Below are 18,226 nucleotides of genomic sequence, written 5' to 3' on the forward strand. Positions count from 1 at the left end.
CAAGTGTCAGTGGAGGAAAGAGAGAGCTGAGGTAATGTTGAGATGGACCCTCAGTCTGCTGCTCTCACCCGCTGCTGAGACTGACCATCAGTTGCAGACACCATCAGCCCAGTAAAATAAAAAGCTAATTATTTCAAATGTATGCTCACTCGGCTGTGTCTCAAGTAATACAACAATGGATCTATTACCGGTGTGATCATATAGCCTACCTCAAATTTTGAAATAAAAATTTTAAAAATGTCCCAAACAACAATGCATTGGCAGGTAAATTCAAGCAAAGCCAGTATGCGGTGATAATGTATTGGGCCTATAGCTTATTGCACAAACCTCATTGCTAAAGTACTGTTTAATTGGTTAATGTTGCATAGGCTTACCTTTTAAGTCATGTTAATACAAAATTAGAGCGGTAGATCTCGGCATGCATTTTGACTCCAAAAAGGTTGGTGACCACTGGGTTAGATGCTACGCTCTTGTCTAAAGCTTCCCAGTCGAAACAGTTAGCGCATATATTATGAAATGTTGACGTTTTTTCCCCTCGGCTGTTGGCCCGCACATTTTTTTTTCTTGAGTCAAATCGAAGTGCAGTAGCCGAAGTCAACACTCCCTTCATCTGTGATTGGTCAACAGTAGGTGTGAAAACATGAAGTGTTTGCCATTCAAGGAGAGACTTAGCTTTCATGCAATTTTATTTATTTTTTTTCACCTGAGAAATACTGCACCAAACTTCTTAGACGTATAATTGTGTGACTAAGACCCTCGGCAAAAAAAAATCTACTTTGAACTTCTTTAAATTGAGTATTCTGAGGAAGTGTTACGGCTGTGTTTTTTCTACGGTTGCTCAAGAGGGACAAACATGTTTTTCAAGTGAAGGTCTTTAGGGAGTATGCGAGCACAGGCGTTCAGTTCGGCTATCCGAGTTCTAGGAGCAAACCTATGTGTACAGTATGTATGATTTAGTTCTTATTGGTTAATTTGTCTTCCCCTTGTCGTTATTTTTCCTGTCCCTCCCTTCACAGCGAGGTCCTGCAGGCGGAGGCTCTAGCCAGGATGGAGGCTGCTAACCCAGCCAACTTTGGGCCTGAGAAGTACTGTCTGAAAGAGTATTTGAGGTGGAGGTCTCCTGCCCCACCCAAGGAGATGACAGGGAAATACCGCACCCAGATGCCAGACAGGATTTAGTTTCATTGTCAGCTGTTGTAAACAATGATAATTTGGATGTCGGTGAACTAGAATCTACTCCTTAGATTCGTGAAGTTGAAAGTATATAATCTTTGCAACACACTATCACATCTAGTGTCGATGACATGGGTGAATGAAAAGGCCACTTCCTATTGTTCACATAGGTCATGTCTTTAATTAGTGTTGCGTGACGGAACCTTCTACGATAACAAAAGGCAACATTATCAAAAAGCTACTTGACAAGTCATTCACATTTTTCACATTTGCCACAAATACATTATTCATGTCTGAAAATGTTTGGTTTAGATGCAACACAGCTGAGAGTTAGTGGTGCATGATCGATTACAGCGAACACAATACTGCTTTAGTTCATCAAAATGACAAGTACTATTGTATACTCTGCAAGGCAATCGAACCAGTACTTGGATACATCAAAGTACTTATTCAACAGGTGACACAGGAGTTTGCCAACAGTATAAATGATAATACTTGGTAGCGTGGAATAGGTTTAGTGTTAATCTATTCTCATAGGTAAATTGTCTAAAGAGATTAATCAAGATTGTCTTTTATCCTATCTTACATCCTAAAGTTGCCACAACCTTATGGATACAGAGCAGGCTGATGCTGTGACAGATATAGGTGCCAAGCAGAGCACTCTGGGTAAATTAACCTATTATTCTGTGCCTCAGACCTAAACATCTCCACTGCAACATTGGTGTTCTGAGTTAATTGTAAGTGATGCCAAGAAAGACTTGGCTGAATCAGTTGCATAAATACACTAAATACAGACTGAAGTTACAAGACTAGACAGCTATTGAATAAGGATGACAAAGGCCAATATTCTGAACCAGGCTTGGCATAAGAGAAAGTAAATACGTTTCTTTTTTACCCTGTAAAGAGCTTTAGATTTGTTCAGAGCAGGACAGATTCTGACCCTCATAGTGCACTAAGAGAGAACAGTAGGAGAACTAGGACACATTAGAGAAACGGCATGAGACAGGGCGGAGAGAGACTAGGACAGTATCAGCTTTGAAAGCCTACTGAAGTGCCTCCTAGTGACGTGACACACTGAAAGCTAATGTATCTCTCCTGCGCTTCAACAGACACTCAGACAAAACCAGCTTACAGAAACTGAAGGAGGCAAAGTAGGATTTCAAAAACAGTTTGTTGGTTTCGCTCATGTTTTGTTCAACATTTTCTTTCTAGTGGTCACGACCTCCAGGGAGGACAGAAGACCGAGATAAAAGATTATGTGCGAACGGCAATGAGTTTCCACTCCCCTACAAACATGTATGTGAAGATCTGACAGACAAATGTAGCGGTTACGGGTTAGACATGCTTAGTATTTAGGGCTGCATTTGTGTGCAAACAACACATTTTCATGACACTCACAGCTGTCATTTTAAACTATTCAGAGTGAACCAAGGTTGGGCCGATCTGATTAAATCCAATTTAAGGACAAAAATGTAATTGTCTGGAATTATCTAGTCATTAACGTGCACATCAATTATATCGGCTATCGCAGTATTTGGAGTAGCATATCGTAGGTCTCATATCGCCCAACCCTAGAGAGAATGTTTTCGTTCAAGAAGACCATTACATTTCCAAAACCATGTGATCATGAATGCAACCCTGATTCTACATAAGATATCTATTGCGTAGCAGGACTACAGATCGATGTCTGGCCTCAAATAACCTCCCTTATGACCCCTTGAATATCCTCTCCAGTAGCCAACAACGGACAACTGTCTGTAAGTGATGATACTCTGCCCTTGTGCTTCTTCTTACCATACAAATATAATAAAAACCAACCTGGGCTCCTAAAAGACACCTTTATACAGTGTGAGTGTTATTAGTAAGTACGAGAGTGAGAAAATCAAAACACAACCTAAATGCATCTTGTGGTCGGCATCCTTCTAGTTGGCTTGGCTGCCAAAACCTGAGAAAGCCTTAAGTCTGGAGATGCTTCCTCTCCTTGTCTCCTCGACCTGCACTTACTTGGTAGGGCGATCAGGATCAGCAAAGAAATAATGCTATCATTATGTGCAGTTTATTCACATCAGTGCAGATGAAGGAAAGGAGAATAGACTGAGATACACCCTCTCGACCCTGGCTCTGGAGGGCTACTCACCAAGGGTGGCGCTGGGTGATTCCGTCACCTAACACAACCTAGTATCAACGAAATCATTGGTCATTTAAAGGGAACTAATGTAGTCTCAGGAGTAGCCTTCTAGCCCTGGGTGGGCAGCCCTGTTGTAAGCGTCAGGTGATGGTATGGGGGTATAAGAGAAAGAGACAGGGAGGAGGTGTCTCTGTCAGTGTGTCTTGCTCTTCTGTTCCTGCAGCGTGCGCTGCAGCTCTCTCAGGTTCTCCGACAGCAGCTCCACCTCGTCTAGCCTCCCGTTGAGCTTGGCATCAAATATGTACGCCCGTATATTATCAATCTGCTGCAGCAGCAACTCCTCCTCAATCACGTCAACATCCGGCATCGCCTCCTCATCCTCCCCCTCGAAGGGATTGGTCGAGGCTCCCGGCAGGTTACACCCAGAAGCCTCTTTAAAAGGGTTACCTTGATTGTTTTCCTCCTTTACTTCGAAAGGGTTGCCAGTGGCGCCCTCGGCCTGCCCCTGCTCTTCCTCCCCACCCTTTTCCTGCTCAAACGGGTTGTACTCCTTCTTCCCATTAGCCACCTCCTTGTGCTCCTTCTGGATCTCCTCGAAGAACGGATTGGAAGGATCCTCCACAGGGGTGGAGTCTTCCTCCTCAAAGGGGTTGAGGGAGGAGCTGTTCTGTTCCTCGCCACCAGGAGGTGTCACATCTCCCCCCAGCCTCCTCAGCCGAGGGGGTGACTCCTCATCTTGGTCGGTCAGGGCAGGGAAGGCCCTCATGGACAGGGGGCTGCTCTCTGCTTTAGGGGTCAACTCTTCCTCCCCCTCTTCCTCCCTATGGAGGCTCCCTATATCGGTTAGGTTCAGTGAGCCCTGCCAGGTGTATGTGGCCTGGGATCCTGGGGCTTGGCTCTGGGCCCTGTGCTCCCTCTCCCCCCTCTCTCTGTCCTGCAGGCGTTGCAGCTCGTCCTGCTGTAGACTCTCCTCCTGCGCCAGCCTCTGGGACAGAGCGATGGCCAAGCTGGTCTGCTGCTGGTCGTACTCATCCTGGGAAACACATAGTTCAACAAATAACACCCTATTCCTACACAGAGCCCTACTGGATGTGGTGCATTGTAATCACAGTAAATACAACAATGAATGCCTTGATCAATACTAGTTGTTGTGGTACATGTCTAATTTAATGTAGGTTTCCTCACCTGCAGCTGCCTGAGGTTCTCCTCCAGCATGGCCACTTCGTCATGCCTCTGGGCGGCCTTGGCCTGCCGCAGGAATGACTGGATGTTGTCTATCTGCTGCAGCAGGGGGTCCTCCAGCTCCCCGCACGTGTGGAGGGTATCGGAAGACGGCAGCCATCCCCCAGCTTTGGTCATGCGGGGGGCCTGGGGAGCCTCCCCATTGGTGCTGGCAGCTGGGCGGTTCTTCTCAGAGTCCTGCCTCCTTTTCTGGGCCTCCTGGGCAACCTGGCAGGAAAATAGGAAGGTAAGCTTTTAGAGACAGCCTCATTATAAAACACTACTTGTGCTGCTTTTTGCTTGTCTGGTATCATAGACATATTAGATCCTTTTTGGAATATCATTGTTGGGTCATTAGTTTAAACAATAAGCAGCCTACTCACCAGTCTCTCCTGCGTGAGCCTCTTCTCTTGCTCCTGCTTCCTCTTCTCCTTTAGGTCCTCATACTTGTCCTTAGTGGGTAGAGACATCAGACCCAGTAACTTCTCCTGCAGGAGGGAGGGAGAGAGAAGTATAGACAGTATAGAGATGGGGGGGGTTGCTTGAATATAGTATGTAACATTACTGGTGGCAGTCTCAGTTATCAATGACATGTTTAGTATGCTATTCAGCTCATCCACAGCTGCTCTGTGTGTACAGTAGTGTACTCTCTGTGTCTCACCTGGACAAACAGTGTGGCTGTGTATCTGACCATCCTCTGCAGCTGGAGAGTCTTTTGATGGGGTTGTGGCTCCTCCTTCATTCCCAATGTTAAGATCTTCTTACTGACATGAATATATAGAGAATGTTATAATATGGTTGTTTAGCAGACTTTTATCCAAAGTGACTTGAAGTTAGTTAACACATATTCTGTAAACGGTATGTACCTCAGTGCATCGATCAGTTCGTAGTATTTCTGGACTTCCATTCTCAGTCCACCAGCCGTGTCCAGGTTATAGGTAGTCTCACCAGCACTGTGAAATTTGAAGTTTGACAATGAGGATAAAACAACAGAACCAGAGCCACATATAGCTCTGGTCAAATGGTGTACGCTATATAGGGAATGAGGTGTCATTTAAGACACAGGCTATATCTTACTTGAGAGACTCAGCCATTCTGATATACTCTGGAGCCCTCTCGTCCACCTTGTCCATGCACAGTCTCAGCCTCTGGGAGGAAGACAGGAAGATGGATGGTGAATGACAGGAAGTACACTACATGGTGAACGAGAGGAAGCATACAGAGCTCTGTGTTACCTCGTAGAGCTTGACCATGTCAGGCACGTGGTCTTTCTCCTCCAGTTTCTGCTGTCTCTTCATCAGGGTGTCCATGCAGTGGAGGCAGCAGCGGATCCTCTCGTCATCCTTCTCTTCCAACATTGAGGTGACGCTGCTCAGGCTGCTGATGCTGCCCCTCCTGGAGCCCATCCCACTGACATTGCCCCCGCCCCCTGTTGGAGGGGACTGGGACTGGCTGCTCGTAACACTACGGGCCTCCCGAGTCCCACTGGTCAGCTTGTCTGGAGAGAAGAGAACAAACAGGGTGAGGATTCACTGAGCAACACTTAGATATGTAGTAATATGCAAAACTGCAGTATGTATGTAAACACATGGACACGTTATTTATGTCCATAATGTGGTGTGTTTGTGTGTGTAATTCTACTCACAAGCCAAAGGCAGGGGCACAAACTCCATGCACTTCCTACACATGATCGAGCCACAGAGGCGGCAGTGGTGTCGCCTGTTCCGAAGGTTGAACTTGTTCCCGCAGTCGGGACAGAACGGAACATCAGAGTCGCTCACCCACGCCACAACAGACTTCTCAATCGCTAGAGAGGAAGAGAAGAGGCTTTTCTGGATTCACACAATGAAAATGACATTCAAATCCACACTGGGAGGAGGTGTACTCAATAAGAAGAAATGTGGGTCTGGTATAATGTGATGGTGAATACCAAAACACACTGCAATATGATCTCCACTTAACTCACCTCTAATTTTGCCTGCATCTATGTTCATCCTGTCAAAAGATGTCAGCTGAAACAGAACACAGGATACATGGTGAGTCATGTTCTGACAGTAAGGGTGGTGTAACTGCTACTGTATGTGTCAAAACCACATTGACAAACAACTTGTGATTGCCTGCTGTAGTTTATGCGAGTCCTCACTTTCTCCAGCCTGATAATGAGCTTGTTGACCTCGATGACATAGTGGTCAATCCGGGCAGCTCTGTGCTTCTTAAAAAAGTCCATATGATTTCTTGTGGCTCCTATGGAGTATAGGAGGGACACCATCAGACTGGATGGAAGGGTGTTACATTACAATGTAACACCATATTTTCAATTCAGTTGAGATGACTCACTAGCATTCAATGACCAGACCAATACATCTCTTATGTAGTGTAGATTTAGTCACTTTATACAATGCACTCTAAATAATGCCACTTTAATAATATTTACATGTCTTACATTCCTCATCACATGTATATACTGTATTTTATACCATCTATTGCACCTTGCCTATGCCGCTCGGCCATCGCTCATCCATATACTTACATGTTCATATTCTCATTCATCCCTTTAGATATGTGTGTATTAGGTAGTAGTTGGGGAATTGTTAGAGTACTTGTTAGATATTACTGCACTGTCGGAACTAGAAGCACAAGCATTTCACTACACTCGCACTAACATTTGCTAACCATGTATGTGAGAAATAAAATTTGATTTGGGAAGCCCTCTACCACACCACCCCTTTCCTCTACTCCCAGTAACCCCCCTGCATACTTCTCCCAGTCTCACCCAACTCCTGAGGCTCCCACATGTAAGGGTCCACTCCACCGTAGTAGAAGGACTCATAACTACCCGTCTCTGGCTTGTCTTCACCATCCCTCTTCAGCAGCTTGTCTTTGGCTTTCTTAGCCTTCTGGACCAGACCTGCAGCCAACAGGAGAGAGTAGTGTTTACTTCTAGCAAGGATGCCTTCTAAAAGTATTACCAGAGACCCTTTTGATTTAGAATTTCCTTTGCTCCTCCATGATGTGCATATTTAGTCTGGTAGAGCACAAAATGGACTCACTCTTGAGTTGTCCCCTGACATGTCGATCGTCCCCAGAGTGCTCCTCCTCATAGTGTTCCTGGAGCTGGTAGAACGACTGCAGGTCCTTCAGGCACAGCGGGCACAGGAAGCCCTCCTTCACCTCCCCTGTGCCCTCGAAGGGGGGTGGGTAGCTGGAGGCCATTTTGGTGGGGGTGGGTGCAGGATGGTAACAGAGACACCCAGGGTGTGTGTCTGTCTCATGCCACGCCCAACTGGGTGTGACGCCCACCCCTCATCCGCTCTATTATGGCAGGAGAAAGCCTGAGAGGCAGAAACTGATAGTTTGAAGCAGTAGAGGGGTTAAGGGTACTGACAATAACATACAGGTAAGAAGTTCAGACCTGTTTATGGAAGTCATGGTTTAGTGGCTTACAGAATGACGAACTCTAAAAACTTCCAGCATGAAAGACTTGTCAGATGACATGAAAGTCACTGATTAACGTTACCTACTGAACGCTAACTGCTCACGTAAATCCTATGCATGGCGTTACTTAAAGGAACCGCGTTTGAAAGAATAAACAGACTAGCTAACTAACTTACAATAGTTAACAACGGCTGCAGTCGGCTGTGTTTACAACTCCATAAACCAGTGATGGCTGTACTGGATAACGTTAGCTAGTGTATCTTTACGGTAGTCATCTGTCTCATCTTGTATCTGATTGAGGGACATATTGGCAGTAGGTAGGGAGATCATTTGATTAGAACCAGCCTGTTATAGATAGCTAACTAGTTAGAACTATTCACACTAGCTAGCAATTAGCTGGCTAAAGTTAGCAAAAGGCTAACTAACAGTTAGCTACTGTAGATAATGACGTTTCGCCAGTACAGTGAGTATACCATTTGCAATTACAAAAACTATCCAAAGACGCTTGTGTACTTACATATCACAATGTAAACCTGTTAACGGTGTAGTTTATGAATTAAATGTTTACAGCTCGCTGCAACACTCTCCGCGGTTGAAAGGTTAGCCGCCCCAGCCTAGTCATGTGACTAGCATACAGCCAAGACCGGAGGAAAGAATGGACAAAATTCACGTGGATGTGAAAGTCATAGGTGCTATCTGTCCTTTTTTACAACAGGAAAATATGCATTTATCCGAGGAAACAAGTGTTATTGGACACACTGAACATTACAGTGGTGATGTCCACCCCTCTCTTTATACCTCAGTGGTCCTCCCTAGAGAAGGGTTGCGGTTCAAACTCATAAAAGACACACCCTCGTCCACTTACCCTCCCATTATGGGGGGAGTCCCCGTCGCCATCTTGGCGGGCGGTCCAAATGATTAGCCAAGCAAGGGAAGTTTGCAACGTAAAGACCCAGTTTTTAGTCGAGTTTGCGAGAGTACAATTATGTTCACACGCGGGCCTGAAACTCCCCATAATTCAATTCGCGGCGATTGTCCATCCGTTAAGAAAAGTCCGCGAAAACTAACAGAAATGTAACATAAAAATGTAAGTAAAAACGAATGCAAATAAATTAGAAATTGTGCTACTAATGCAAATGACGGCACAAACACGTCTCGTTAAAAGTAAATATATTTATGTTTGGTTATCTTTTGGAAATGAATGTAAGTAGACACAATTGCAAATGATTAAATCCTTATAATGGAAATAAAATAAACTATTTAGTTACGAATTTAACTTTAATTAAATGAGTTGACTCTTCACATGGGATGATTTCACTGAAAAACAAAAGAAAGGGAATATTGAATGATCCCCAATGATCCATCACATCTCCCAAAAATGTTTTCAACATACATCTGTTAAATGATAGTCTAGAAACTAAAGCTTTGGTTGTCTTCCTCTCAGGCTTCCATGTCTTCTCCCTGGACCTCTTCAATGTCCACCTAATCTTCACTGTCACTTCCAACCTTTGTTGAGGATGGCTCATTGTCAGGCTCAAATTTGCCCGGATGGCCACCAATTTTTCAACCCTTGTATTGGTCAGCCTGTTGCGTGCTTTGGTGTATGTGTGTTCCCAAACAAGGACCAGTTGCGCTCTGAGGCAGCTGATGTTGGTGGGATTTGGAGGATAATGGAGGCTACAGGGGAAAGAGCCTCAGATCCACAAAGTCCCTTCCACCAGATGGCTGATGAGATATGTTGGCACAACTGCCATATTGCATCTCCATCCCAAAGCCCTTGCTTGGAAGTGCACTTTGCCAGACTGCCAAGAACTTTGCCCTCATCCATCGAGTTGTTTGTATACTACTTTTTGATATCTGCTATACTTTTTACATTCACTTTTTTGTAATATTTTTTTCACTCCATCCATTAACATTGGATTTGTCAAGATTCTAAGGCTCTCAATTGTGACATCATCACTTCCAACTGTCATTTTCGAACTGAAATTAAAGGCTTACTTCTCTGCTACTCAAATTTGATGTTCTGACAAAGAATTATATTCTGATAAATATTTACAGCAGTTTAAGTAACCGCATCAACAGCATTTTCTGTAACATTTTTGCAAACAACATCTGTTTTGACCACTACCGCAACCACTGTTACAAAAAAGTTAGAGCTTATGGCATATTCGTCTACTTCTATGCTATTCATAGCTGTTCGCGGAATCAAAATATTCAATATGGAACTTACGGTACAGCTGTTTTTGTAACTGCATTACCACGTGTTTCGCAAGCAGCTGCCGTTTTGACCACTAACACTATTACATACCACAACTTTACAACTTCTGACAGCAACCACACAACTGCTTACCATATCTAGTGACAACAACCAAACAATTACATTGAACAACCACACTGATCACACATTTAACTACTAACCATATCCAGACAAACTACTGACCACAACTATTGAACCACATAACTACTGACCTCAACCGCACATCTAGTGACAACAACCACACAATTACATACCACAACCACGCAACTTTTGACCACACAACTTCTGATCACACATTTAACTACTGACCATATCCACACAACTACCGAACCACATAACTACTGACCACAACTTCTGACCTCAACTGCACAACTTCTGACCACATCTACTGACGACAACCACACAATTACGTACCACAACCTCACAAATCAAATTTTATTGGTCACGTACCCATTGTTAGCAGATGTTAATGCGAGTGTAGCGAAATGCTTGTGCTTCTAGTTCCGACTGCGCAGAAATATCTAACAAGTAATCTAGAAATTCCCAAACAACTACCTAATACACACAAGTCTAAAGGGGTGAATGAGAATATGTACATATACATACAGTCAGAAGTTTACATACACATTAGCCAAATACATTTAAACTAAATTTCACAATTCCTGACATTTAATCCTAGTAAAAATTCCCTGTCTTAGGTCAGTTAGGATCACCACTTTATTTTAAGAATGTGAAATGTCAGAATAATAGAGAAATATTTATTTCATTTGTTTTTTTTCATCACATTCCCAGTGGGTCAGAAGTTTACATACACTGAATTAGTATTTGGTAGTACTGCCTTCAAATTGTTTACCGGTAACTTGGGTCAAACGTTTTGGGTAGCCATCCACAAGCTTCCCACAATAAGTTGGGTGAATTTTGGCCCGTTCCCCCTGACAGAGCTGGTGTAACTGAGTCAGGCTTGTAGGCCTCCTTGCTCGCACACGCTTTTTCAGTTCTGCCCAAAGATTATCTATAGGATTGAGGTCAGGGCTTTGTGATGGCCACTCCAATACCTTGACTTTGTTGTCCTTAAGCCATTTAGCCACAACTTTGGAAGTATGCTTGGGGTCATTGTCCATTTGGAAGACTCATTTGCGACCAAGCTTTAACTTCTTGACTGATGTCTTGAGATGTTGCTTCAATATATCCACGTAATTTTCCTGCCTCATGATGCCATCTATTTTGAAGTGCACCAGTCCCTCCTGCAGCAAAGCACCCCCACAACATGATGCTGCCACCCCCCTTTTCCTCCAAACATAACAATGGTCATTATGGCCAAACAGTTCTATTTTTGTTTCATCAGACCAGAGGACATTTCTCCAAAAAGTACGATCTTTGTCCCCAGGTGCAGTTGCAAACCGTAGTATGGCTTTTTTTTATGGCGGTTTTGGAGCAGTGGCTTCTTCCTTGCTGAGTGGCCTTTCAGGTTATGTCGATGTAGGACTCATTTTACCGTGCATATAGATACTTTTGTACCGGTTTCCTCCAGCATCTTCACAAGGTCCTTTGTTGTTGTTCTGTTATTGATTTGCAGTTTTCACACCAAAGTACGTTCATCTCTAGGAGACAGAACATCTCCTTCCTGAGCGGTAGAGCTGCATGGTCCCATGGTGTTTATACTTGCGTACTATTGTTTGTACAGATGAACGCGGTACCTTCAGGCGTTTGGAAATTGCTCCCAAGGATGAACCAGACTTTTTTTCTGATGTCTTGGCTGATTTCTTTTGATTTTCCCATGATGTCAAGCAAAGAGGCACTGAGTTTGAAGGTTGGCCTTGAAATCCAGCCACAGGTACACCTCCAATTGACTCTATTGATGTCAATTAGCCTATCAGAAGCTTCTAAAGCCATGACATCATTTTCTGGAATTTTCCAAGCTGTTTAAAGGCACAGTCAATTTAATGTATGTTAATGTCTGACTCACTGGAATTGTGATTAAGTGAAATAATCTGTCTGTAAACAATTATTGGAAAAATTACTTGTGTCATGCACTAAGTAGATATCCTAACCGACTTGACAAAACTATAGTTTAACAAGAAATTTGTGGAGGGGTTGAAAAATAAGTTTTAATGACTCCAATCTAAGTGTATGTAAACACTCCGTGTCGACAATAAAGGGTCCAGGCCAATTGGCAAAGGATATATTGTAGCCCTAGAATTAGCTGGTATATGGGCCTAGCTTGAGGCTAGCTCAAGGCTAGCTGGTGCTTGCTTTCGGACGAGGCGTTAGCTAACAGTAGCCGCTCGTGTGCAGCTAGCTAGAGTAATGATCCAGAGTGGCAGGAATCCGGTGATATGGTAGAGAGAAGCAGTCCGATATGGTCTGGGTTGATATCGCGCTGTGTAGACTGGCAGGTGATTGTCCCAGCTAAGGCTGACTGATGCCTGGGGGGAAAAAAGGCGAGGAACGCTAGCCATGGCTAACAAAGACTAGTAGCTAGTTAGCTGGCAAGCTCCTGATGGAATTTCCAGTTATAAGGAATAAAAATAGCAGATCCGTACCACATTGGGTGAGGCGGGTTGCAGGAAAGTATATTTAGTTCGTAGATAAAGAGAGAGATGAAGATGTATACGAAAAAGACCGGCTATTTACATGGGATAAGACACAGGATGAGACAAATCCAGATAAGATGATTTCGCTGACGTGATGTGTAATGAGCGATAGAAAACCGATAGCGCAAATGTCACCGTCCCTGGGCGGCTGCCCATGTTGCCCATGTTGCCTAGACCTCAATTTGCCACTGATGTATTGGATTGGGAGATGAAGAGCTACATGTTGCAAACTCGTCCCCTGTATGAGAGTCATACAAGCACCCACTTTTCTTAAATACAAAGATACTGAAAAACCGTGATATATACTGAACCTTGGGCCCACTGTACCGTTGCATCCCTACTACTGACTGAGAGCCAATAGTGAGCAATAGCCTAGTTTTCCGATGTTTTTGTAGTACTGGGTAGCAGGTATTATAGAGGAGGATGTGGTGGCTAATTTCTTAGCATCACCCTTTTCAAGACTAACTTCTAACAATGAGAATGTGTTCTCAGTCAACTTACCTGGTAAAATAAGGGGAGGCAAAAACCAGCAGTGCCAGGTTTGATGTAACGAAGAAAGAGCTTTGAAAGGCATTTTTAAGCTAACAATTATGAGCGCTATCTGTGGATGACTGGGTGTGAGCAAACCAAGAAAATGTACTGTTGGGATTGTCCTCTTCAGCACCGACAAGAAGTCAACCTGGGATAGTACTGGTTTCACAGAGACCTAGACAATTTTACAAAGTCAGCTCTGCGCCACCAAGATTCAACTTCACACCTGACCTGTGAGCTACGGTGAGTTCAAAAACATTTGGAGCCACAATAGTAGACCTTCAGCTTAACGAGCAGCAGCGCAGATGGATTCTTTTTCACAACAATAAAAAACTGCATTCTCAAATCTCGAGGAACGTAATGGGCCCAACATTGATCTGCCGCGGCTCAAAATGTAACTCCATGTTTGACTTCGAGCGTAGGAGCCCAGCCGACCACCTCCACTTTCTATGGCAGAAGAGGCTGAATGAGAGTATGTATCAACTGCATCTGCTTTCCTGTCCAACCTGGTCTCATAGACTAGACATAAAATGGTAAAAGTAAATTCAGGACACTGAAATTAGAATGATACAGTATATTTGGTATGGTTACACACTGTAAGAGAGTTGATTACTTTAAGGAAAAACTAAAGTAGAGTGGTTCGTAAGGGTGGGTGTATATTGTGAACATCTAGCAAGCGAAAGGTTGCGAGTTCGAATCTCATCACGGACAATTTTAGCAACTTTTCAACTGCTTACTGCTTTTTAGCTACTTTGCACTACTTAGCATGTAAGCTAACCCTTCCACTATCCTAACTTAAACACTTTTAGCTAACCCTAACCTTAACTCTTTTAGCTATCCCTTCCCCTAACCTTAACCCTTTAATCTAACTCCTAAACTTAACCCTAACCCCTAGCCTAGTTAACGTTAGCCAGTTAGCTACTGTTAGCCACCTAGCGACCTAGCTATATTTCGTAACATATCATATGTTTTGCAAATTCGTACCAGATAATATGAATTGTAATTCGTAATATACGAAATGGGTAATATGAAACTAACATACACTAAATGGCCAAAAGTTTGTTGACACCCCTTCAAATTAGTGGATTCGGCTATTTTAGCCCCACCCGTTACTGCCAGGTGTATAAAATCGAGCACACAGCAATACAATCTCCATAGGCAAACATTGGCAGTAGAATGGCCTGTACTGATGAGCTCCGTGACATTTAACGTGGCACCGTTAAATGTAAATAGCTCAGTTCGTAGAGCATGGTGTTTGCGACACCAGGGTTGTGGGTTCGATTCCCACGGGGGGCCAGCACAGAAAAAAAAAATGTATGAAATGTATGCATTCACTGTAAGTCGCTCTGGATAAGAGCGTCTGCTAAATGACTAAAAATGTAAAAATGATGCCACCTTTCCAACAAGTCAGTTCGTCAAATTTCTGCCCAGCTAGAGCTGCCCCCAGTCAACTGTAAGTACTGTTATTGTGAAGTGGAAATGTCTAGGAGCAACAATGGCTCATCCTTGAAGTGGTAGGCCACCGTGCACAAAGCATGGTCCATACAGAAATGGTTTGTCGAGATTGGTGTGGAAGAACTTGACTGCCCTGCACAGAGCCCTGACCTCAATCCCATCGAACACCTTTGGGATGAATTGGAACGTCGACTGCAAGCCAGGTCTAATCGCTCAACATCAGTGCCCGGCCTCACTAATGATCTTGTAGCTGAATGGAAGCAAGTCTCCACATCAATGTTCCAACATCTAATGGAAAGCCTTCCCAGAAGAGTGGAGGCTGTTATAGCAGCAAAGGGAGACCAACTCCATATTAATGTCCATGATTTTGGAATGAGATGTTCAGGTGTCCACATACTTTTGGTCATGTAGTGTATCATACTAAAGAAAGTATCTTGGAAGGACGTACAGAATAATACGAAATGCTCTGAGACCAGGTTGACCTGTCTGGTCTTCACCATTCCCTCTGTTGAAATGACATCCACCACCCTGAACTGTCAGCCATTGCTTTGATCTCAATCAAGAAAGTACCTCTCGCCTATATAAAATCAAAGGACAAACTATATGACCCTGCAAATGCCCGCTATTAATATCTTTGATATAATGCGTGTGAAACATTGTTGCATTTTAACTTTAGACTACCAGTTATTGTGTGCTGAACATGATAAAATGTGTTTGCAATGTGAAGTAATAGCTAGCTTGTTCATTTTGTGTTTGCTAAATGGTTGTCTTTTTTATTGGGGTCTACTGGCTTATTATTTTCAAGTGAATGGGCTGCTTATTCTTTAACATTATTTTATGCTGTGTGTAACTGCTGTTTCATGGTCCACTTAGGAGCCTACAAGATGTCACAGTAAAACATTTTTAACCATAACATTTTTAACATTTTTTTTGGTATACAATCTACATTAAATCTAAATGGACCAAAAAGAGACAAGAAAAAACTGTCAATGGCAATGTGAGAAAATTATGGTAACTCGTCTGGCCCTAATTCAGGTAATTTTTTTATTTTTTTTAATGTAAGCCAGGGCGGGATCAGTCAGCGGCGGCATCCCATATGCGTAATTCATTTGCAGTCTGGACGCGGAGGGGTGAACATCTCCTGCTCTGACTGCAGCTGGGAGGGACTGCTACGCGAGGACGGGCCGCCTGTAAGTGCTTTGGGATGGGGTTGGGGCCCATGGCAGCACCCACCCTGTCTCCAAAAGTCTCCAGTAACACCAGAAAAAGTTGTTAGATTTGTCGCTAGTCGCTTTTTTGAAAATGTGTCGCTACAGGAGTCTGAATAGTCGCTAAATATAGGGACAAAGTCGCTAAGTTGGCAACACTGGATGGCCTACACGTAGAGAGACATAGGGGCGCTGTTTCGCTTGCTAGGATGCTTTCTGCTGTGAGATACATTCAGCCTCTTGCTAATTTAAGGAAAATTGTGAAACACAGAGTGACGAAAGTATTTTAATTGTAATTATTTTTGGTAAATGTTTTGGGGAAGCCTGGCTTCCCTTAGTGTCCATGAATACACACCACTGTGTGGGCTATGGCCTTTTTAAGCCTTATATCACAGTGGTGTATGAATGCATTTCTAACATGTTATAGAGTAGCCTAAACAACGCAATTGTCACAACATAAGTTGTAATATGTTAGAAGATCCTGAATAGGATCTTAAAGAGCCAAATAAAAACTAATGTACAACACGAGAAGTAAAAGACACGAGAATGTACACTATAGGCTATACAAGGAGAATGTACGCTATAGGCTATACAAGGAGAATGTACGCTATAGGCTATACAAGGAGAATGTAGCAATATACAGTGCAACATCCAGGTTGTTATATTTTGTGTATATTGTTCAGTAATCGGCTAATTATTATCTCCAAGCAAATAAAAAAGAAAGAAAAAGAAAAGTCAGATCTGCTTCCTCACTGTTAAAAAAACTTCACAAGGACTAAACCTCACATCCTAAACACCCTATTGTTTTGGTTCTGGAGAAAATAACCTACATTTCAAATTTTTACAGATGGGGCTGCCAACTTAAACCAAAAGTCTTTGACTTCCATAGAGTCTCCATGACCAACTACTTCACTGACAACTGGGACAGAAGAATAACTTCCAGGCCAGGCTGGATTACATTCTCTATGTCTGATGTTGATGTTTCATTAAAGACAGTGTTTGGGTTCGTGAATGACTGTGTATCCATCCTCTCTCTTTATCCTTCTTAGGAACCACGTTGGTCTCCTACATTCTAGACCTGCTGTACTTTGGTCAGACAGTCCCTGAGCTTCTGACATCCAAGTTCCTTTACTGAAGATGCACATTCCACTTTTCCCTTCAGGTTAGAATAGAGAATTGGAAAACTTCAACAATTACCATTTTGTAATTTCACTGTAAAAAAAAATGGTACGTAAAAACATGTTTAATATCAAGAGGGATTGTTGGTGACATTGTTTATGACCATCAAACAGCTACTGTATTACTCTACTGTTTGTCCTGGACAAGTTAACCACCTCTCCTCACCTCATCAAGTCTCACCTCCCAGTCCAGTTGCTGCCCAAGTCCATCTGGGAGCAGAACTCCAGGGTACCGTCTGCGTACCTTTATGCTTGTCCTCTATGTTTCTCTGTTATATACCTCTCTCTCTCTCACTCACTCACTCGCTCACTCATGTGGCCCATAATGCCAAGGACATAAGAACAACTTCCTATAGAGATTCATGGATGGAAAGATTAAGTGAACAAGATAATAAACGAGTAAATGAATGAGCTGTATAATAATATAGGACTGCCTTCATTATCTAAAGCAATGTACAGGTCTTAAAAATGTCACAGCATGTAATACAAGTGTAATAACACATACTGTAAGTATTGGCAGCAAAGACACACTGTCTAACTAATAACACATTATTTCAGATGTTTTTTTTTTTTATATTTCTCATATTTATTTGAAACCAGATAAGATGCCGCAACACAATATAATACAACTTTATATAGAAACAGTCAATTAGCAAATGACTGAAATTAATATGTTGGAAAATCTCTACTACTATACTTCTGCACTGTGACAACTGTTCACAGAGGACTGATTGGTTTACTGTACTATGGCACAAACAACACAAACATCCCCACAACTGCCAATCACTGCTGAAGGTCTTTCTAACCCAACCCCATAATGCAATGAAGGAGAAGGCAGAAGTTGTCACAGATCACGGATAGAGGGTCAGATATTCTTCATCCATCCAAATGGTTAAGGTTAGAATTGGAGGTAGGGTAATCTGATCCTAAACGTGTAGTTATAAGGACGATTTCTACAGTACCTCAAGCTGAAAGTGAATGGAGAAACAGCAAAGTATACTGAAATCAGATGGGGTCATTGGAATGTAGACAATAATACCACCCCA

At 43.0% G+C, this 18,226-nt stretch overlaps 1 protein-coding gene and 2 long non-coding RNA genes across 5 annotated transcripts; 2 read left to right on the top strand and 1 right to left on the bottom strand.

The window, feature by feature from the left end:
* Positions 1-1,329: 1,329 nt before the first annotated feature.
* LOC106571870 (rabenosyn-5) lies at positions 1,330-13,741 on the bottom strand. 3 transcript variants are annotated; one of them, XM_082961965.1, is made up of 13 exons: positions 13,310-13,741; positions 7,573-7,854; positions 7,296-7,430; positions 6,666-6,766; positions 6,489-6,534; positions 6,168-6,329; positions 5,758-6,020; positions 5,600-5,670; positions 5,389-5,475; positions 5,184-5,286; positions 4,906-5,010; positions 4,487-4,750; positions 1,330-4,334 (listed from the first exon to the last, which is right to left on the bottom strand). In XM_082961965.1, exons 2-13 carry the CDS (start codon positions 7,733-7,735, stop codon positions 3,495-3,497), a joined length of 2,340 nt encoding a protein of 779 aa, XP_082818091.1. In that variant the 5' UTR covers positions 7,736-7,854; positions 13,310-13,741; the 3' UTR covers positions 1,330-3,494. The 3 variants fall into 3 exon arrangements, with proteins under 3 accessions (XP_082818091.1, XP_082818092.1, XP_014000863.2); XM_082961966.1 differs by lacking the exon at positions 13,310-13,741 and adding an exon at positions 8,823-8,951; XM_014145388.3 differs by lacking the exon at positions 13,310-13,741 and adding an exon at positions 8,475-8,760.
* LOC106571871 (uncharacterized) lies at positions 7,928-17,014 on the top strand. The gene is made up of 3 exons (XR_006759215.2): positions 7,928-8,420; positions 15,862-15,984; positions 16,850-17,014. It is a non-coding gene; the product is annotated as an uncharacterized LOC106571871 (long non-coding RNA).
* On the top strand, positions 8,834-9,965 carry LOC145860895 (uncharacterized). The gene is made up of 2 exons (XR_014380652.1): positions 8,834-9,044; positions 9,402-9,965. It is a non-coding gene; the product is annotated as an uncharacterized LOC145860895 (long non-coding RNA).
* Positions 17,015-18,226: the final 1,212 nt, after the last annotated feature.

The sequence above is a fragment of the Salmo salar genome, chromosome 15, assembly GCF_965601325.2.
Source record: "Salmo salar chromosome 15, fSalSal1, whole genome shotgun sequence".
NCBI lineage: Eukaryota > Metazoa > Chordata > Actinopteri > Salmoniformes > Salmonidae > Salmo > Salmo salar.